The sequence below is a fragment of the Pristis pectinata genome, chromosome 5 (assembly GCF_009764475.1).
Source record: "Pristis pectinata isolate sPriPec2 chromosome 5, sPriPec2.1.pri, whole genome shotgun sequence".
Lineage (NCBI taxonomy): Eukaryota > Metazoa > Chordata > Chondrichthyes > Rhinopristiformes > Pristidae > Pristis > Pristis pectinata.
This window is the reverse complement of record NC_067409.1, coordinates 4,880,726-4,903,224: the sequence shown is the minus strand read 5'-3', so window position 1 is coordinate 4,903,224 and position 22,499 is coordinate 4,880,726. Positions and strand designations below refer to the sequence as shown.

At 41.5% G+C, this 22,499-nt stretch overlaps 1 protein-coding gene across 2 annotated transcripts in view; it reads left to right on the top strand.

The window, feature by feature from the left end:
* grinaa (glutamate receptor, ionotropic, N-methyl D-aspartate-associated protein 1a (glutamate binding)) overlaps nucleotides 1–10,259 on the top strand; it is a 50,113-nt gene extending 39,854 nt beyond the window's left edge. For both annotated transcript variants that reach the window (XM_052017007.1, XM_052017008.1), the window contains exons 5-7: nucleotides 1,868–1,996; nucleotides 2,790–2,933; nucleotides 4,632–10,259. In XM_052017007.1, the coding sequence (XP_051872967.1) occupies nucleotides 1,868–1,996; nucleotides 2,790–2,933; nucleotides 4,632–4,781 (423 nt within the window). In that variant the 3' untranslated portion in view covers nucleotides 4,782–10,259. The remainder of the gene's footprint in view (nucleotides 1–1,867; nucleotides 1,997–2,789; nucleotides 2,934–4,631) is intronic.
* Nucleotides 10,260–22,499: the final 12,240 nt, after the last annotated feature.

Below are 22,499 nucleotides of genomic sequence, written 5' to 3'. Positions count from 1 at the left end.
CATTTTGAGAAACTGCAGGGTTTTCAGCTCTCATCCAGCGAGAGGGTACAAAAAGTTATCCCTTGATTTAAAGATGTTTTTCCTCTATGTTTTAACTAATTTCTATTTGTTTTCTAATCCTTTCTGAAGTAATTTTGAAAGAATATGGTTCTCTATCCATATATTTAACCATCAGTATATTCATTTTTTATACTTTCCGTAACAATATGCATTCATTTTATGGAAACTCAGATAGATACCTTTGCATTTGCATGTGATCTGCGTGATGTAAATTATTAACAGAAAATTAAATAGTAATGGTAACTGGTCTGATGGCCTAATTTTAGTTGATCTGATTCCCTTCAATCTCCTTGTATGATGGTGTAACTGTAAACAGATCTCCATATGATTTTGAACTAGATAATTCTGTCTTTCGCCTGAATCATTGAGCTGAGTTTGTTTTTCCCACAGTAATATAAAGCACTGGCTATGATCAGTTGCATTTAGTTTAATCACAACAACTTTTTGCAGTGATACAAAACACAGAACATTCCACAGCTCCCACATTAGTTGCATTTTAAACACAAAAACTTTGAAAAATTCCTCAAGTTTTCTTAGTGGAAGTTCTCACTCCAAACAATAGTATTCACCAGAGCTTTTGCTTATCCCTGACTAACTTGGACCAAGCTCTGATAATCTGTGCTGACTCACGTTAAAACTAGCTTTATGTAGTGAAAAGCAGAAGGGCATATTTCATCCGTGTGAATCTTTGCTATGAGTCAGGAATGAGAGAACTTCTGCTGCATCATTTGATCATTCTGGCCTGGTGTGAAAAGCTGGCTTTATTATGCATTCATTAATGGCCTGGGTGAAGTCTATTTATCTCAGTATTTAAAAGTAACTTTATTCCAAATCTTCCCCGGAAAAGGAGCTACATTCCCAAATTGATTATCTCATCTTATTTTTACAAGGCAATAATGGGTAGCGAGAAAATGATAGGTGGAGCAATGGACTATTTTTTTTAACACTTCTGTACCAGATATTCCCAGATCAATAAAGTTTCCACTGTCTAGTTAGAATAGCATTGTAAACTAGAGTAATGAGTTTTTGGTCCCTGTTCCCCCCCCCGCCAATCACCATTTCACTATCAGTAACTATTGCAATCAGCAAACTAAAGTGACAATTTCTCATCAGTTTGTGCAGTGAATCCTTGCCCACTGAGAATAGACTAAGACTTTAAATTTAAAATAAAAGCACAAAATCCTGAATGACTTAGCAGGTTGGCACCATCTTTGGAGAGAACAACAGATAATATTTCAGATCAATGACTTTTCATCACGTAAATTTAATGTTGGATTTTCCTCACATAAATTTTACAACCCATTATTCTCCTTTCTTCAACTTGCAACTTAAAGTGATACATCATATGAAATTACACAAAACCTACAGCACAAGGGCACGGTAGTGTAACGGTTAGTGTAACGCTTTACAGTGCCAGCGACCTGGGTTCAATTCCGGCCGCTGTCTGTAAGGAGTTTGTACATTCTCCCCGTGTCTGCGTGGGTCTCCTCCGGGTGCTCCGGTTTCCTCCCACATTCCAAAAGACGTACAGGTTAGGAAGTTGTGGGCATGCTTTGTTGGCGCCGGAAGTGTGGCGACACTTGTGGGCTGCCTCCAGAACACTATGCAAAAGGTGCATTTCACTGTGTATTTCGATGTACATGTGACTGATAAAGAAATCTTATAAGTAGTTTATTCAGCCAACCACTCAGTGTTGCCTCATTTGCCACACCAGAGTTTCGCCAACACCATTCAACTTAAAGGCATCTTCCTGATCCAAAGCCACAATGTCTTTGCAGTTCATTCACTGTTGCTTTTCTATCTGCAGTCCATCCTGACTCTGAGTATGTCATATATGGTTGGAATGATTGCCAGTTTCTACGATACGGATTCTGTAGTGATGGCTGTTGGGATCACTGCAGCTGTTTGTTTTACTGTTGTGCTCTTCTCCATGCAGGTAAGCTTTACAAATACGTTACATAGACGCGCATGACCCTGATGAGGCAATTAATGATTTTTTTAAAAAATCTGCAGGGATTCTAACATGTGATTTAAACAAAATAAATAGTTACATTAGCTGGTTGGATTACCTTTTAATTTGTCCTTTAGTTTTATAAATATCTCACTCAAGTGGTCAAAGCTGGAATGTGATTGATACCCTTTCAATGTTGAAAGGATAGCAGCCATCACAGCTGAGCCTCGAGTAAATACTCTTAGTTCATACTTGAAACTTTCCATGATAGCTCACTGGACTGTGGGTAGGAATCCTCCTTCCATTCCACTGAGACTAGTTGCTTCATTGTCATTGCAGCTGAGATCAACTTACTTGACAAAAACAATGGAACCTGGTCCCTGCTACTCTCCAACCTTGTGTTGCCTGTTTAAACCATTGGGGAACATAGCCTCTCCAACTTTTGGCTGTGCTGAGCCCAGCTGAGCGAAGTTTGAAAATTTTGAATTTGGAGATGGTCTTTATCCAGGATTTACATTATTAGTTGTGAATTGTAATGAATTATAGAGTACCTTGTGGAACAGTTAGATGGGGAATACTTGATATAATCATTCTGAATCCATTTCCTCTCCTGTTCATTTAATAATGCTACTCAATGGCACTCTTAAAAAGAAGTGATAATTTGTGAGAAATGTGTTTGGGGGGGGAGCGGGGGAAAGAGTTGGTATTTTTGGAAAGATAGACAACTATTTTGGAAATTAGACTGTTACCTGCTAATGGTTTGTTTCCTACTTCACAGACGAAGTATGACTTTACTTCCTGTATGGGTGTGATGCTGGTGTCTGTGGTCGTGCTCTTTTTCTTTGGAATTCTATGCATTTTTATGCAGAACCGGATTCTCCAAATTGTGTATGCATCAGTTGGGGCACTGATCTTTACAGTGGTAAGTATGAATGCTTCACTAAAGAAAAAAGCTCATCGTTTTTCTGCCTCTACTCTCCCATTGGTTTGGTATAATAAAAAATTCAAATTATAAGACTATATTAATATTATTTTTGTAACAAGCTGTGAGTGCAAATGGACTGAATTGGTGGCAACAGATTCTGGGAGGCACTGGAACATATTCCACCCAGCCAAAGCTATCAGTTTTCCCATCCAAGGTGCACTCAACGAGCTTACTAACTTCCTCTCAATTTAAGGCTTTAAGTATAGTCTGTCGGATGTTTGAATAGAAGTGACAATCACAGTGTTATCAAAAATGGTGATACAAAACATTTTTTGTGCTGGGTAAACTAATGAGTTGTCTAATTGAAGGAGTGAATCTTATAAACTATAAACTGGTGGTTTGTTATTGTAGCTAATGATTATGGTGTATATTTTCCCATCATTAACTTTTGGACTTCCACAACTAATTGTATCGTGAACAATAAACCAGAGGCTCCTAAACCATAGTAGCAGTTGGTTTGGCCCACTCACCCAGTGTCTTATATTCTACCAGGCTCGAGGCTCAAAGTGTCTGCTTGATCAACTGCAGCTGTGGAGAGTGGAAAATGGAGGAAGTGTAGGAGAGAGTGGGGTGGTGATGGTGTTAGAAGTCAAAACCTCTGGAAGGGGATTAGGATTGAAGAAATGATAGTCCTGATTGGAGGATTGGTGCAGGAAGGGAGAATTGAGACCTTGGGTGTGAATGGCATCACTGAGAGGATCAACACTTAATGAAGAGGATTGGAGGTCCAAGAGAGGATTGCAGGTGGTATTGGGGTGATATCGGGTGGGTATAAGTGCCTAGGGTCATTGGCAGCTGGTGGGAGTGTTTTGGAAGACTGCTTAAAATAATGAAACTGATGGCACCAGCAAAGTATAGCTCAGTGAAAAAAGACAGGGGATCGATGTCTTATTTTGAACTAATGCCATATTCCACTAAAATTTGCATGCAATTTACTGAGTCCATGTCTCCCTGAAAGTGGTGACAGAGGTGGATAGGACAGTGAAAAATTCATTTGATATGCTCGTCTTTATAGACCAAGGCATTGAGTCCAAGAGTTGGATTTGAATGTCGCTGTTGTACAAAATTTTGGTGAGGCTGCACTTTGGGTACAGTTTTGGTCACCACACTGCAGGAATGATGTGGTAACAATAGAGAATGCAGAAGAGGTTCTCCAGAATGTTGCCTGGAATGGATGGCTTTACTTATACGGACAGGTTGATAAGGCTGAGGGATGACCTTAGAGGTTTTCAAAATTATGAAGGGCACAGATGGTCAGTCTTTTTTCCCAGGGCAGGGGTATCTAGAACTAGAGGGCACAGGTTTAAGGTGTGTGCCTTTCTCTGTGTGCCTGTCTCTGTGTAGGCAGAGAAATTTAAAGGAGATTTGAGGGGTAAGTTTTTCAGAGAGTGGTAAATATCAAAGGAGTTTACAGAGGATGAGGTACAGTTACAATGTTTAAAAGGCATTTGGACAGGTACTTTGATAGGAAAAGTGTAGTGGGATACAGGCCTAATGCAGGCAAATGGGATTAGTGTAGATGGTCATCATGGTCGCCATGGATGAGGTGGGCTGTAAGGGCCTGTTTCTGTGATTCCATGAACCAGTTGGGATATATTTTATATCCAATCTAACTCTGTTACTATTCCTTTGCAGTTTTTGGCCATTGACACACAGATGATTCTGGGGAATAAACAGCTGGTTATCAGTCCAGAGGAATACGTTTTTGCAGCACTCAACCTTTATACCGACATCATCAATATCTTTTTGTTCATCATGACGATCATTGGGCATAGCAGGGAGTGAGATCCCGATGGAAGAGGAAGAATGTGCTCCTGGTGTTATGAAAAATTATCCTGAAGCCATCTTTCCTTGTATTGTCTAGGTTCTTCCTTTTGAACAGTCCAATTGCCTCCCCTGTGAATAAGCATGTTTGCATGGATGGGCAAACGTGAACGTACAGCTTCACTGTGGCCATCAGTGCTTTCAATCTCAGTTGCTTGATGGATCAGGTTTATCTGATATTCCCCTTCACCTGGATAGTGAGTTCAAGGATTCCTTGGTCCAGTTCAAAGATTTGAAGATTGCAAATAGTTCACTTAAAAGAAAATTGAGGTTTTTTTTGGAAGAGTGAGATTGAAGCTGCATTACAATTATGGTAACAAATTGAAATATTCTGAATTTAAGGCAACTTGAGAACAAAAATCCTATGCCTGTAAACATGCTGAATTCTAGTTCAGGGTCTGTATAATCCCAAGTGAACCTCAACCTGCACGTCTAGAATTTCCCAGTTGGCAAAATTAAAGTTAACTTACTAAATGTGAAACCTGTAAAATTGTGAATTATGACACTTTAATTTAGTAAAAATTATAGCTTTAATATACTAATCTTGTTGACCTATGCAGGCCATCTCTACATGAAGAATTGAAAGAATTTTACATTGCAGGCTGGACAGGGGTGTTGAGAGAGACTAGCAGTGGCTGTGAATGAGTGAATAAGGCAAACAGCAAGATCTGTGAAAATCAAGTTGTCATAGTGGCAGCTTGGGAAATGTAATAAAGCTACAGTTAGCCAGCTCTGCCCTTGAAAGAAGTTAGTGCTTAAAGAATAAAGGGACTTTTCTTTTTCAACTGAAAATAAGTTACCTTTACTATTGAGGAGAGCTTTGGATTTGCTTTCAAGTTAAATGAAAGAAGGTACCAAGTAGCGCATTTCTATTTGATAAATAATGTGCTCTTTGGCTAGCTGAAATAGGTATGTGTTCTTGGAGCGCAGGCTGTGCTTTTGGGTTAAGTAGTAGTTTCCAAGTATCGTTGCTGTGTACCATTATAATTGACTAAGACTGAATTGCATGCTCATGATTTCTTTTAATTCTTCTCAGATTTATAGATAGAAGTCAGTGATGCCATGCTTTCCCCACCCCTCCACTGCATTATTTGGTAGGCACATCAGATTAAAGAGAGCAGGCTTTGAATCCGTGTGACAATAGCTCAGTAGACTTGTTATAAGATTACTTAAAATGTTTTTGTTATACTTGAGTACTTTCATTAATGATTGAGCAGTAATGATCTTGGCTTAAGTCATTGTCCTGCCTTTCCTCCATTTATACATGTTTTCAATGTTTGCAAACACTGAAGCAATTGGGTTTTATTAATCAGGTTTAGCATGGGTGGAACTGGAAGAGAAACCTGCATAGGACAACAGATGTTAATGTTCTGTGATGCACCTAACTCCTCCAATGAAAATAATCACGTAGGATTAACTTCAGTATGCATTTTTTTTTGTATTTGTTGTAACTGCATTAGTGTGAACATTCATGGGACCATGCATCGGTAATGACATTATTGAACAATCCAGAGTTACATGCATGTAGATGGTAAAGTTTCTGTAACTGGAAAGCATGAGGTAATGAAGGATACGATTTCTTTAAAGTTGAAGACAATGAAGGAAGCTGGTCCAAAGAAATTTGCATTTTTAGAAAATAGTTTAATTTGTTACTGTTAAATGAAAGTGAGAAGAATGTATTGTGCTTAAATTTCTAAAATGTATTTTGACTGTGAACCCAGAGCTATTCAAAAATGCATGAGTAAAATTAGTTTTAAATAATGGTGTTTGGAGAAGTCTGCTGTAGTACTTGAACAAGCTGAAGGTTAGATATTTCTTTCTAATGACCATTCTTGGTATTTTTTTCTAATGTACAGTATAACCCATTTACATTCTTGACAAAGTGAAGAACTGGCTGGACTCCATGCAAGTTTGATTTTTTTAAAATATGCTTTAAAAGAAACACTTGAACATCTCTTCATAGGTGGTCATGGGACACGGAAAAGCAATTATAAGGTTTTTAAATTGTCTTTATCTTGTAACATAGTCCTGCTAACTTGTGGCTCATTTATGGTTTCAGACTAGTATCAATTTGTACTACTGAACTACAGTCTCACTAATATTTTAGGCTCCCATTTTTGGAATTTGCTTGTTCCACAATCTTAACTTTTTTCAATTGTGACTTTAAAATCACAGCGTTCTTTGCAGTCAAGGTTTCTTTAAAAAAAATACTGTTTCTTAAAAAAAAGATGCTGGAAATACTCAGCAGGTCAGGCTGTGGAGAAAAAAATGTCTCTGGTCCTTCATTTGTTCACAGGATGTGGAATTTGCTGGTAAGGCCAGCATTGACGGTCCATCAATGATTGGCCTTTGAACTGAGTAACTTGCTAAGCCCTTTAAGAGTTGATTACTGTGGGTTGGAAGTCTCTGAGCAGACCAGGTAAGAATGGCAGACTTCATTCCCTGGAGGACATTCATCAACGAGGTAGGTTATTACATTATTCTGGGAGTTTCATAGCCACCATTACTAATACTATCTGTTAAGTTCCAGATTTATTCAATTAAATAAATTTAAATTACCAATTAATGTAATGGGAATGCTCCAGGTCACCAGTCCAGGCTTGAATATACTAGTCTATCAATATAACCCAAATCTACTGTACCACCACAACACACACAAAATGCTGGAGGAACTTGGGAGGTCAGGCAACACCTATGGAGGGAAATAAACAGTCGACATTTTGGGTCGAGATCCATCATCAGGACTGGAAAGGAAGAGGGCAGAAGCCAGAATAAGGAGGTCAGGGGAGGGGGGAGGAGCACAGGCTCCTCACAGGTGATAGATGAGTCCAGGTGAGGGGGAAGGTAGGTGGGTGGGGGATGGGGGAAGATGTAAGAAGCTGAGAGGTGATACGAAGAGGCAAAGGGTTGAAGGAGAAGGAATCCGGTAGGAGAGGACAGTAGACCATGGAATAAAGGGAAGGAGGTGGGGAATAGATGGGCAGGTCATGAGGGCAGGGGAGGGGAAAGAGAAGAGCTGAGAGTGCCACAGGAATGAGGAAAATAAAGGGGGAGAAAAGGGAAAGAAAAAAGGGGGAGCTGGAAGAGGGGAGAGGTTACCAGAAGTTAGAGAAATCGATGTTGAGGCTGTCAGGTTGGAGACTATACATAGATGCTGCCTGACCTGCTGAGTTCCTCCAGCATTTTATGTGTGTTGCTCCAGATACCAGCATCTGCAGAATCTCTTCTGTCTCTGTCCTACCACAACTTTGTTTTGGCTAAAGGAAGTTGACCTGAATTGTCAACATTCCTGCTGACCATTCCAACATTTTCTATTTTTGTTTCTGACTTCCACTATATAGGCGTAAAGTCAGGATTATTATTCACCTATTTTTAGAAAGATGCTGCCTTACCTGCTGAGTATTTGCAGCATTTTTCTTTATTTCAGGATTATAATGACATGTCCAAACATGCCATATCTGCAGAAATGTTTTCAGTGCAGACCAAATCATGATTGATAAACCCAAAGGGTTTTTTGGATGGGAAAATGGGGAATGCAGTTTGAACTTGGAGTTTGTGTTTAATTACACATGATTAGTCCAATAGTATCACCTTATGCTAATAGTAGTTAGATATAGTACATGGCAACTTGACCTCAGTTGCCTAAATTTTCTTTTCCATTCTCCGTGTAGGGATAGGATGAGGAAAGAATTTTTTTTCCCCAAGTAAGGAAAAGGTTGGAGGAAGTTTTTCTTGACTAGGTTGGAATTGTTCAAACATTTCACTCAATATTTTACAACCAGCAGAGATGATCCACTCAATGTGAATTTCAGCATACACCAGTTTAGAAGCGTGGCCTATTTCTGAGCACATTAACCCTGTTTTTCTCTCTCCACAGATGCTGCCTGACTTGCTTCGAATTTGTAGCATTTTCTGTTTTTATTTCAGATTTCCAGCCTCTGGGATTTCTTGCCTTTTTGGTAATTACAATTGTGTTTGTCCTTGTCCTTTGCCAGTGAAGTCGTGCCTTTGCTCTCGTAACACTTGTTCATTGAAGGCATGTGAATACCAGGGATGTACTGTAAATTGGAATATCTTGAGATACAGCCATCTTTATTTTTGTAGCACTTTACTGTTGATACAACTTTAGGTGTACTGAGTTAATACATTTTCCTATCACTTCTGGCTCCTTGGGTCCTATTCAACTGGAAAGTGAAATGGGTGTCTCGTCTTTTCTGACTAAGAATCTTTGATGAAATGCTTGGCTTCTAGTGGAGTTGTGAAAGTGGTCTTGGCAACAAGTAGGCATTCTCATTCCAGCTACAAAAAAAAACTAGTATTGCAAAAATTGCCCTTTAAAATGATTGGGGTGAAGCAGATTGAGGGAGCGTGGGTGAGTTGTACACTGCAGGCAATTTGTATTGTAATGCTGATGTTTGCTACCTAGATGGGAAAGTGTTCTATGTGTGTGACTTTTGAAATTAACTTGCAATAAAACGTCCAAATTGTTTCTGCAAAATAAAACTTTAAGGAATATAAATTTGCAATCCAGAAAATGAGGTAATTCTAAGAATTACGTAATCATAATTCCTGTTAATTTCATGGGTCTGATTTCATAATGTCTTTCCAAAATGTTTGAACATGCACCAGATGTGTTTAGCAATTTCAGCACCTCTCAAATATAATCATTTAATTTGCCTCTTAATTGATCTGATTTTGCATTTGATTGTTTAATCCAGATTGTACCTGCTAATTTGAAAATTTGATTTTGCTGCATTTTTGCCACAAGCAATTATTGCTTCTTTAATGTTGACAGGATTTCTTGTGTCTTGTTTTTAAAGACACATCAACTCTGGTACAACTTAACAAAAATTTCAGTTTCTTTATATCCCTTACTTCAGTTAGGCAGTTTTCAACTAAACATGGTCCTGGATGTATAGTATTTATAAAATTTGAGAATATTTATTGCGTATCTTTTGCATGATATTTAAACCTGTTTGATGCAGCATTTGAGATTATTTCAAAATAACTTTTTTAAAATAGACTAAGGTTTGGTAAGCTTTATTTCTGGAATAAATTTGGGACTGCTGAATGCTTTTTTAATCCTTGATTATCCTGAAGTTGCAGCACCCTTATTTTCTATAATCTCTCTTCCTTCTGGATTATTGGGTAGGAGAGTGAGCTTTGGATGTATTCTCTGTTTGATGTAAGCTATGCACCTTAGGAAAAGTTTATTGTTCTTTCATGTTTTAAATTGGCTAAAGTATAGAGCAAAGCCACTCTAACTGTCCAGTTTTCTGAACACCTCGGTATTTACTGTTGCCGGTAAGATGTCCAGCTGATGCGACTGCCAGAGGTCTGTAAATGCAGAGGTAAATGCACTTCAGAGACGTACTGTATTACTATATTAACTTGTGCTTTGTTGCAGTGATTACACGAATAAACTTTTCATGCACTAAACAGTTTCATCCTTTGAAAACAAGTTCTTGAACCAGCTGTTCATTCTCCATTTTTGTATTGAATTTAGCTTTGACCAAAGAAATTACAGTATTTTAAAATTTCTGTAGTTATTAATTCTCCCACAAATGTTATTTATTATTTTCTGTATCTAAAAATATTTTGGAGTAGGTGGTAATAGTACTTGTATTAATACCTTCATCTTACTCGACTGACCTGATATTAAAATTTCACTCTAAATGATCTTCCAATTTCCTTACTACAACTCACAACTGTTCTGAGGGTAAGTAACTAATCTAGCAGTAGGGTCATCACATGGTGGTTATTTGTATTTAAGGAATTCGCTTGCAAAATTGATAGGACAGAAGGAACATGTAAAAAGAGAGAGAACAACAAGAAATTCTACAAGCCTTTCCTTCACAGTGATAGTGGGGAACTATGAACACACATTTCATCCTTCCCTCCCCAGCTCTGCAGCCACGTACACTGGGAGAAGCAATAAACAGGAGCTAAAGGTGAGGAATTTTCTCTACGTTCTACTTTGGTGATAGCAACTGTACAGGATATTACAAAGATAATCATTAAGCCATGAATTTGGATCTAGCAATACAAGGCCATTTGGCAGATGGGAAGAGCCCTGTTGTGTTGAAAGCTGGTCTGCAGCCCAATGTATTGGCTGCTATTCCAGAGTCCTGGTGCTATTTGTTAAAGGTTAGTATTCAGACAAGCTGTCAAATCTGAAGCAAGAAAGTAAAAATAACTTGTGTGAGAGGGGGGATTTAAATAAGGTAAATTCCGTATGTGATTTCCAGTTCGTATTTTTGTATACACTTAATAACAAGTAAAAATTAAGGAAAGGTAAAACATCTTGCAAGAGAGTGGTGACCTGTTAAGGCCACAATGAGTACATTGCAGAAAATTTACGCTTGTGGAGCCACAGAGAGACAGCAGGTAAACAGGCCATTTAGCCCACTATGTGAGCCACTTTTGGACCACCAGTTGGTCCGCTTTGAATAACTTCAATTGGAATTGGTTTATTATTGTCACTTGTACCGAGATACAGTGAAAAACTTGTCTTGCATACTGTTTGTACAGATCAATTCATTACACAGTGCATTGAGATAGCACAAGGTACAATACAGAATTGCAGAGTAAAGTGTCACAGCTACGGAGAGAGTGCAGCGCAGGCAGACGATAAGGTGCAAGGTCATCACGAGGTAGATTGTGAGGTCAAAAGTCCATCTTACTGTACTGGGGAACTGTTCAATAATCTTGTAACAGCGGGGGAGAAGCTTCCCTTGAGGTTGGTGGTATGTGCTTTCAGGCTTTTGCATCTTCTGCCCGAGGGGAGAAGAGAGAATGTCTGGGGTGGGTGGGGTCTTTGATTATGTTGGCTGCTCTACCGAGGCAGCGAGAAGTGTAGACAGAGTCCATGGAGGGGAGGGGAGGCTGGTTTCTGTGATGTGCTGGGCTGTGTCCTCAACTCTGCAGTTTCTTGCGGTCCTGGGCAGAGCAGTTGCTGTACCAAGCCGTGATGCATGCAGATAGGATGCTTTTTGTGGTCCATTGATAAAAGTTGATGAGTGTCAAAGGGGACAGGCCAAATTTCTTTGGCTGCCTGAGGAAGTAGAGGCGTAGGTGAGCTTTCTTGGCTGTGGTGTCTAAGAGTTGGACCAGGACAGACCATTCACTCCTAGGAACTTCAAGCTCTCAACCTTCGACCTCGGTACCGTTGATGTTGACAGGTGCATGTACACCACCCCCCTTCCTGAAGTCAATGACCAGCTCTTTTGTTTTGCTGACATGGAGGGAAAGGTTGTTGTCATGACACCATGCCACTAAGCTCTCTCCAAGGTGAGATAGGGAGAGTTTCAAGCCAGCCAGTTAGAGTGAAGGGCTGGCAGGATTAGGGAGCCCTGGTTCACGAGGCTCTGGTCAGGGAAAAAGGAGGCATATGTCAGGCATAGGCAACTGGGATCAAGCAGTTCCTTTGAGGAGTATGGGGGATGTAAGAGTACACTTGAGGGAAATCAGGAAGGCAAAAAGAGGACATGAGGTAGCTTTGACAGATAACTGGAACCAGATAAGGGTGGGGATGATGGGCATGTATTCTCTCTCCAGAGGCACTACCTAGTCTGCTGGACATTTCTGTTATTTTCAGGTCACAGCTATAGCTCTGTTATGCATTTTGTCTGCTTTCTTTCTAACAGCTCTCAATCAATGAACAAGAGTGCTCCATAAACTGTAGAATCACCTGGGCAACCTTGGCCACTCCCTGTGACAGATTTGCCCTTTGTCCTATTATCCCTCCCCCACTCTCTGCATAGTTTACCACTAACTTTATTAATGTAGCATTGAGTAGGTTCTTATTGTGATAGAAAACCACATTGTGCAGACACACAAGAGACTGCAGATGCTTTATTCTGGAGCAAAATACAACTGCTGGAAGAACTCGGTGGGTTGAGCAACATTTGTGGAGCTGAAGGGATGGTCAGCACATTGGGTTGAGACAATGTGTCAGGACTGAGAGTGTGGAGGGGAGACAGCTGGTATAAAGAGGTTCGAGGGAGGAGTGAGGTAGGGGCTGGCAGGTGATAGCTGGAACCAGGTGAGGAGGGGGGTGATGCCCAGATGGAATCATTTGGGGGAGGGTAATGAATGGATGATCAGACTGGCAGGAGGTGGGAGGGGAGGAAGAATCAGGAGAGAGAGAAAGGGGTTCACTGAAACAGGAAAATTCAGTGTTCATACCATTGGATTGTAGACTGCCCAGGTGGAATATGATTTTCATTTAGCCTTGCCCTGATAGTGAAGGTCAAGGACAAATAGCTTGGTATGGGAATGGGAAGGTGAGTTGAAACTGCTTGCAACAGGATGGCCATTGTGGACAGAGAATAGGCGTTCTGCAAAACTGTCGTCTAGTCTCCACTGGGTCTTGCTGATGTAGAGGAGTTCAACACCATCATTCCCTCAGTACTAATGACCAAGCTTCAAAACCTGGGCTGCTGTACCTCCCTCTTCAACAGGATCCTCGGCTTCTGTATCAGGAGACCACAGTCAGTGCAGATCGGCGCTGCCTATCAACACAGGAGCACCTCAAGGATGCGTGCTGAGCCCTCTACTCTCTACATTCATTACTGTGTGGCCAGGCACAGCTCAAGCACCATCTATAAATTCGCCGATGACACCACTGTTGTTGGCAGAATCTCAGATGGCGATGAGGAGGCGTACAGGAGTGAGATAGATCGGCTGGTTGAGTGGTGTCACAACAACAACCTCGCACTCAATGTCAGTAAGACTAAGGACTTGATTGTGGACTTCAGGAAGGGGAAGTCGGGAGAACACACACCAGTCCTCATTGAGGGGTCAGCGGTGGAAAGGGTGAGCAGCTTCAAGTTCCTCAGCATCAACATCTCAGGGGATCCATCCTGGGCCCAACACATTGATGCAATCAAGAGGAAGGCACGCCAGTGGCTCTACTTCATGAGGAGTTTGAGGAAATTTGGTATGTTACTAAAGACTCTTACAAATTTCTATAGATGGACAGTGGAGAGCATCCTGATTGGTTGCATCACCACCTGGTATGGAGGCTCCAATATGCAGGATTGCAAGAGACTGCAGAGGGTTATAGACTCAGCCAGCTCCATCACAGGCACAACCCTCCCTACCATTGAGGACATCTTCAAGAGGCGGTACATCAGGAAGGTGACATCTATCATTAAGGACCCTCACCAGCCGGGATGTGTCCTCTTCTCATCCCCACCGGGGAGGAGGTACAGGACCCTGAAGACCTGAACTCAACAATTCAGAAATAGTTTCTTCCCCTCTCCCATCAGATTTCTGAATGATCCATGAACCCATGAACACTACCTCATTATTCCTTTTTTTTGCACTATATTAATTTTTGTAATTTATAGATTTTGTACTGCTGCTGCAAAACAACAAATTTCATGTATATGTCAGTGATAATTCTGATTCTGAGACCACATCAAGAGCACTGACTGCAGTGGACGAGATAGACTCATGTACATCTCCTATGTCTGACCTGGAAGTGCTGTTGGGGTCCCTGGATGGCAGTGAGGGAGGAGGTGTAGGGATACGTGTTGCACCTTCTACAGTTGAAGGAGAAAGTGCCGGGGACAAGGAGGGCTGAGTGAACCAGGGTGTCACGGAGAGAGCAATCCCTGTGGAAAGCAGAAAGGGGTGCAGAGGGACTAGTGGTGGGATCCTGTTGCAGCTGGTGGAAATGACAAAGGATAATGTACTGGATGCAAAGGCTGGTAGGGTGAAAGGTGAGGATTAGGGGAACTTTGTTCTGTCTGGGGGTGGTGTATGGGATCAGAGCAGAAGTTTGGGAAATGGACAAAATGCAGAGGGGAAGCCACGTTTTCTGGAAGAGGAGACCACATCATGCATTTTCTTTGTAAAAGTAATTGCTCCCTAAAGGTATAATTTTATAAATATGATTGTGGTAGACACTTGCGGGCTGCCCCCAGAACACTCTATGCAAAAGGTGTATTTCACTGTGTGTTTCGATGTACATGTGACTAATAAAGATCATATCATATCATATATCATATCAAAAGACTTTCTGATATCTATGTAAACCATGTCTACTGCTCTGCCATCATCAATTTTCATAGTTACTTCCTCAAAAAACTCAATCAAATTTGTGAGGCATCATCTCCCCTGCACAGACCATGCTGACTCCTTGTAATCAGTCCTTGCCTTTCCAAGTGAACGTAAATCCTGTTCCTCAAAATCTTCTCCAACAACCTTCCTATCACTGATGTAAGGCTCACCGGGTAGTTTCCAAGCTTTATCCCTACTGTCTGTTTTTAACCAGGAAACAACAATTGCTATTGTCTGGTACCTCACCCTTGACTAACAAAGATGCAAAAATCCCAGTCAGAGCACCAGCAATCTCCTCCCATACTTTGCTTAGCATCTTTGGAAAGATCCCATCAGGCCCCGGGGAGTTTTACACCCTAATGTGCTCCAATATTTCTAACACTTACTCCTTCCTGATACAGATGTGCTCCAGAATATCAGCATACCCCTCCCTTAATTCTCCAGCCTCCACATTGTTTTCCCTGATAACTCCAATGAGGAGTATTCACTTGGGCCCTTGTTCATATTCCCTGGCTCCACAAATAGTTTACCCCTTTAGTCCCTGAGGGGACCTACTCTTTCCTTCACTACACTCTTGCTTCTAATATACTTAATAAAGGCTCTCAGATTCTCCATAATCCTACTTGCCAAGGTCATTTCAAGGCTCTGTGTGGCCCCCTAATTTCTCCTATATCCCCTAAAAATCTCGTGACTTGTTTATGACAACTTCTTATACGGATAGACACTTTCTTCTTTTCCCTGATCGAGCCTTCAATATCCTTTATTCCCTAAATCTACCATACTTACCATCTTTGATTCTTACCCTTATAGTGACACACTGACTCTAAACTCTTACTATCTCGCTTTTAGGTGCCTCCCACTTATCGGATGTCATTTTCCCCTTTAGCAGCTTCTCCCAATCTACTATAATCAGGTCCTGTCTTACACTGTTGACATCCACCTTCCCACAGTTTAGGACCCTATCTTGAGAATGAACCTTATTTTTTCCCATGAAAAAGCAACAGGATGCTGGAAGAACTCAGCAGTCCAGGCAGCATCTGTGGAGAAAAACAGATGGTCAACGTTTCGGGTCAGGACCCTTTTTCAAGGCTGAAGATAAGAGAAGGGGAAGCCCAATATAGAGGGCGAGAAACAGAACAGTGATCGGTGGACAAAAGAGGGGAGGTAGGGTGGGCACAAGGTGGTGATAGGTAGGTGTAGGTAAGATATAATGATAGGCAGATGCAGGAGAGGAGATCCACCAGGGGATGGGTGAAAGGTATGGAGGCAGATGGCATGGGGGGAGGGGAGGAGAGGAAAAGGAGAGAGAATAAAAGAGAAAAAATTGGCAAGGAGCAAGAGAGTTAAACTAGGAAAGGGAAGAAAAGAAGAGGCATGGTGGTGGGGAGGGGGTTGGTTTACTTAAAGTGGGAGAATTCAATGTTCATGCCATTAGGCTGTAAGGTCCCAAGACGGAAAATGAGGTGTTTCTCCTCCAGTTTGCGTTTAGACTTCTGGCAGTGGAGGAGGCCGAGGACTGACATATTAGTGATGGAGTGGGAGGGAGAAGTGACTAGCAACGGGGAGATGCAGATCGTGGTTACAGGCAGAGCATAGGTGTTCTATGAAATGGTCAGCTAGTCTGCATTTGGTCTCGCCGACATAGAGGAGGCCATACTTGGAGCATCGAATGCAGTAGATGATATTGAGGGAGGTGCAGGTAAATCTCTGCCTCACCTGAAGGGACTGTTTGGGTCCCTGGATGGAGATGATGGAGGTGGTGTAGGGGCAGTGGAAAGTGGGAGCAGGATGGTTAGGGAGGGAGGAATGAACCAGGGAGTTGCGGAGAGAGTGGTCCCTGTGTAAAGCTGAAAGGGGTGGGGAGGGGAAGATATACTTGGTGATGGGTTCCTGTTGGAGATGGCAGAAATGGTGGAGAATATTGTGTTGGATACGTAGGCTGATGGGATGAAATGTGAGGACAAGGGGGACCCTCTCCCAGTTGGGTCTAGGAGGGGTGGGGGTGAGAGCAGAAATGCAGGAAATGGCAGAGATACGGGTGTAAGCTCTCTTGACTACAGTAGGGGGAAGCCACAGTTAATAAAGAAGTTGGACATCTCAGATGTTCTGGAGTGGAAAGCCTCATCATGAGAGCAGATGCGGCAGGGGCGGAGAAATTGAGAGAAAGGGATAGTGTTCTCGCAAGAGACAGGGTGAGAGGAGCTGTAATCAAGGTAGCAGTTGGCGTCAGTGGGTTTGTCGAAGATGTTGGTGGATAAAGGATCTCCTGAGATGGAGAGATTGAGAAAAGAGAGAGAGGTATCAGAGATAGTCCAAGTGAATTAAAGAGCCGGTGAAAATTAGTGGTGAAATTTATGAAACTGTTGAGTTCCTCACAGATCTAAGAGGTGGCTTGCAGAAATGTCGGCGGATAAAAATTTGTAGAAGATATCAGTGGATAAAGAAGGTGACCATTTCGTAGAACACCCATGCTCCGTCGGTAACCAAGATCTGCATCTCCCCGTTGCCAGTCACTTCAACTCCCCCTCCCACTCCATCACTAGTATGTCAGTTCTCGGCCTCCTCCACTACCAAGAGAAGTCCAAACGCAAACTGGAGGAACAACACCTCATTTTCTGTCTTGGGACCTTACAGCTTAATGTTATGAACATTAATTCTCTCACCTTAAGTAAACCAACCCTCCCCCCACCATGCCTCTTCTTCCCTTTCCTAGCCTCTCTTTCTCCTCACCAATTTTTTCTCTCTTTTCTCTCTCCTTTTCCTCTCCTCCCTTCCCCCCATGTCACCTGCCTTCATACCTTTGACCCATCCCCTGGTGGATCTGCTCTTCCCTCCTCCCCCACATCTGCCTATCACTATGTCTTACCTGCATCTACCTATCACCACTTTGTGCCAACCCAACCTCCCCTCTCTTGTCCACCTTATCACTGTTCTGTTTCTCCCCCCTGTATATTGGGCTTCCCCTTCTATCTTCAGTCCTGAAGAAGGTATTGGTATTGGTTTACTATTGTCACTTGTACCGAGGTACAGTGAAAAACTTGTCTTGCATACCGTTCATACAAATCAATTCATTACACAGTGCATTGAGGTAGTACAGGGTAAGAACAATAACAGAATACAAGTAAAGTGTCACAGCTACAGGGAAGTGCAGTGCAGGTAGACAATAAGGTGCAAGGTCAAACAAGGTAGATTGTGAGGTCTAGAGTCCATCTCATCGTATAAGGGAACTGTTCAATAGTCTTATCACCGTGGGGCAGAAGCTGTCCTTGAGCCTGGAGGTGTGCGCCCTCAGGCTCCTGTATCTTCTGCCTGATGGGAGAGGGGAGAAGAAAGAATGACCGGGGTGGGTGGGTCTTTGATTACACTGGCTGCTTCACCAAGGCAGCGAGAGGTATAGACAGAGTCCATGTAGGGGAGGCTGGTTTCCGTGATGTGCCGGGCTGTGTCCACAACTCTCTGCAGTTTCTTGCAGTCCCGGACAGAGCAGTTGCCATACCAAGCCATGATGCATCCAGCCAGGATGCTTTCTGTGGTGCATCGATAAAAGTTGGTGAGTGTCAAAGGGGACATGCCAAGTTTCTTTAGCCTCCTGAGGAAGTAGAGGTGCTGGTGGGAGCTTTCTTGACCATGGTGTCTACATGGTTGGATTAGCACAGGCAATTTGTGATGTTCACTCCTAGAAACTTGAAGTTCTTAACTCTCTCGACCTCAGCACTGTTGATTTAGACAGGTGCATGTACACCACCCCCTTTCCTGAAGTCAATGACCAGCTCTTTTGTTGACATGACTCTTTTGTTGATAGCTTAGTGACACCATGTCACTAAGCTATCTCCTTCCTATACTCTGACTCATCATTACTTGAGATAAGGCCCACTATGGTGGTATCATCTGCAAACTTGTAGATGGAGTTAGAGCAGAATCTGGCCACACAGTCATGAGTGTATAGGGAGTAGAGTAGAGGGCTGAGGACGCAGCCTTGTGGGGCGCCAGTGTTGAGAATAATCGTGCTGGAGGTGTTGCTGCCTATCCTCACTGATTGCAGTCTGTTGCTCATAAAGTCAAGGATCCAGTTGCAGAGGGAGGTGTTGAGTCCTAGGTCTTGGAGTTTGGTGATGAGTTTGCTAGGAATTATAGTATATTGAAGGCGGAGCTGTAGTCAATAAACAATAATCTAATGTAGGTGTCTTTACTGTCCAGAGCTGAGTGTAGGGCCAAGGAGATGGTGTCCACTGTAGACCTGTTTCAGCCAAAGGGGAATTGCAGTGGTCAAGGTTTTCCGGGAGGCTGGAGTTAATGCATGCCATGACCAGCCCCTCGAAGCACTTCATGATGGTGGATGTCAGAGCCACTGATCAGTAGTCATTAATGCATGTTACCTTGTTTTCCTTAGGTACCGGGATAATAGTGGTTTTCCTAAAACAGGTGGGAACCTCAGATTGAAGCAGGGAGAGGTTAAATATGTCTGCAAATACCCCCGCCAGCTGATCAGCACAATATCTGAGGACACGGCCAGAGACACCATCTGGGCCAGATGCTTTCCTTGGGTTCAGTCTCTGGAAGACTGATCTTCTGTTCTCACCGGTGACCATGGGTTCAGTTGCATTGGAGGCTGTCAGGGTGGGTGGTGACAAACCAATCTCCTTTTGTTCAAAACCTGCATAGAATGCATTAAGCTCATCAGGAAGGGATGCGCTGTTGTTGACTCTGTTGCCCGATTTCGTTTTGTAGCCCGTTATAGCATGTAAGCCCTGCCACAACTGATGGCTGGTCTGGGACTATTTTGAACCATTTTGAAGAGGGTCCTGACCTCTGTTCTTCTCCACAGATGCTGCCTGGCCTGCTGAGTTCCTCCAGCATCTTGTTTTTTCATCTAGATTGCATCTGTAGTCCTTTGTTTCTCTATTATTTTTTCCATGATTACTTTACTTACCAAACAATGATCACTGTTTCCAAAGGGTTCCTCCACTGACACTTCTATCACCTACGCATCCTCATTTTCTAAAATAAGGTCAAGTACAGCCTCCTCCCTAGTAGGACTCTCCGTAATCTGCTTCAAAACACCATGGTGAATGCATTTGATGAATTACATCCCATTTAAGGCAATCCCAGGCAACTTTTGAGGGTTCATCTTGATAAATTTTTCAAGGTCGTATTTTTGTAACACTGGTCAGTATTGCAAGAATGTTGCTGACTGAGACCTCCTTGTATCTCCTGCAGGTAGTCCTGAAGGGTATCTATAGCCCCCTTGAGGACAGGACATCCCTCCATCATGTGATATTGTCAACCAGCCTCTCCAGACCTATCTCACTAGGCCTGGGAGCACACCCTATGCCCTCCTAACTGATGCAGTTACGTGTACACAATGAACAGTCTCCAGTAGCAGGAACAGTGCTTGGTGGTGTGTGCATTTGTGTCTTTAAGGGCTGGCTGAAAAGGCCTACCCTATATGGCTACAGAAAGAACCACCATACCTATGGTGTTTGAAAAAATCCTGGTTGCCAAAGGAGGTTGTTTGGTGATTGATTTGGAGTTGCATTTGTTTGAGAGAAATGTGGTTTTGATTTATGGCATATTCTCGACATTCTCTAAACTTTTCAGAGGATGCAGTACTTTCAGGTTACAGTTACCCATATTAGTTTACTATCAGAAATGAGTACATTGGGTCTTCAACATGATAGTGGGGAGTATGGTAGTACTTGCATATTAAGCTGGCAAAGACAATCCTTGATAAGAAACAATCTTCAGTGAGAAGTTTAATTTATGTATCATGAAGTTAGGATACTGGGGTGATAGGTGATTAAGACGATGCAATTTAGGCTACAGGGAATAGCATTTTGAATAAGATCAAGTTAATTGGAGTGGAAGATGACTGGCTGTTGGGAGAGGAGTTACTTAATCGTGTAGTTACAGTAAAGTTGATGAGACATGTTCCTGTACATTTAAAAATATATAGTTTATTTAAATATACAACAAAATGAGGTATAGGACATTTTAATCAACTATAGGTACTCTTTTAAAGACAATTTTGAAAGCTAATTGTGCTCAGAAATATTCTGGGCTTTCTGTTGCTCCCTTTTGTTTTGTAGTTTAGATTATCCAACATGAGTGAACTGCTTATATTATTTTTGTTGGAGTTTAGAAATAAATTTTGCACTGCAGTTCCTGAGAAATAACACAAATTCATACCTAAATGTCCAGAATATTCAAAACACCATACAATTTTAGGAATAGAACGTAAATATATAAATCGCAAATAAAGTATTGCACATATTTTGTAATAACTGTTGATAGTTTCCATGGCATTTCATTGTATACAACAGATTAAGTAAGAACCCATATCTCAGCATGATTACTGAGATATCCAGTTAATTTAATGTATTAGTTACTCATGGGCTATATGTTCATCAGTTTAATCTTTCATATAAATCTGTTGCTCTAAAACCATGATTGTAAAACTAAACATTTTTGTTTAACGTTAATTTTAAACAGTAAAGCATATCAAAATATAGGGCTGAATAGAATAATGTTGGCACACCCCTCATTAGCTATATAAAATGCACCATATCATCTGTTAAATCTCAAGGAAGTGAAATCCCATGTGAGAATAAAGACTGTAAAAAGGACCAAGTCATGTCACCAGATAGGGCGATGAATTAGGAAAGCTTTAAAAACTCTTGATGACATAGTCAAGAACCTGATATTTTTTAAAGGTGGTAATGAATTTTTACTTAGATCTGATCAGCATTTTTGAGATTTGACATATAAACAAAATATTTGCTTGATATGATGAAACAAAATCAACAAAAATATTTTAGCTGTAAAATTGAGATGTTGCATTTGTTGTGCTTCAGTATCTTTAACTCTTAGTAGCAGTATTTAGTATACCTTTTTATCATGTACTAGTAGAGTAGTATTTTGCTATACCAATGCACTGTGCCTTTGAGTTTAACCCAAAATACTTCCATAAGGAAAATTCCCAATACAGAAATTTCCTAAAATGATCAGCAAGCAAGTTATTTGAGCTGTATTGAGCACATGCAAGGTGTATAATGGAATAGGTGTAAGGCTGATGAGATGGCAAAACAATTTCTTACTTTCTGATTTTCAAATGTTACCATAATCTTTGAATGATTTAATGAATGCATTCTTGACTGTAATTAATACACACTCCAACTTGAGCCTTCACCTGAACCAATGTTTGTAAACTAGTATTTATAATTTAAAATTTGATATTGACTAACTATGCCTATGGTGTCTATGCCTGTGTTGTGTGGCACTTTCATTTGCATATTCTTTTGAAGCACGATGGCATTCGCTTTTTGCTTTCTCTATTCCCTTATTATGTTGCCAGTTGTCTTGGCAGTATTGCCTCGGATTACGTTTAATTGTTCTTCTGTGTTCTGAAGCTCCATTTGGTGGTGATTCCCTTCCTTTCTTCCTATGTTTGTTTTGAGACTGTTTGAAAGCTAGTTTCTTCTTTTCCCATTCTTCTTCCTGCAATTGTCTTTGGACCTTTTCCTGCTCAACACGTTCAATGTCTTTCCTGTCTCTCCTGTCGAATGCTTCAGCAATTAATCTCACTCTGTCCCTTCTTCTCATTCGAGGTGCTAA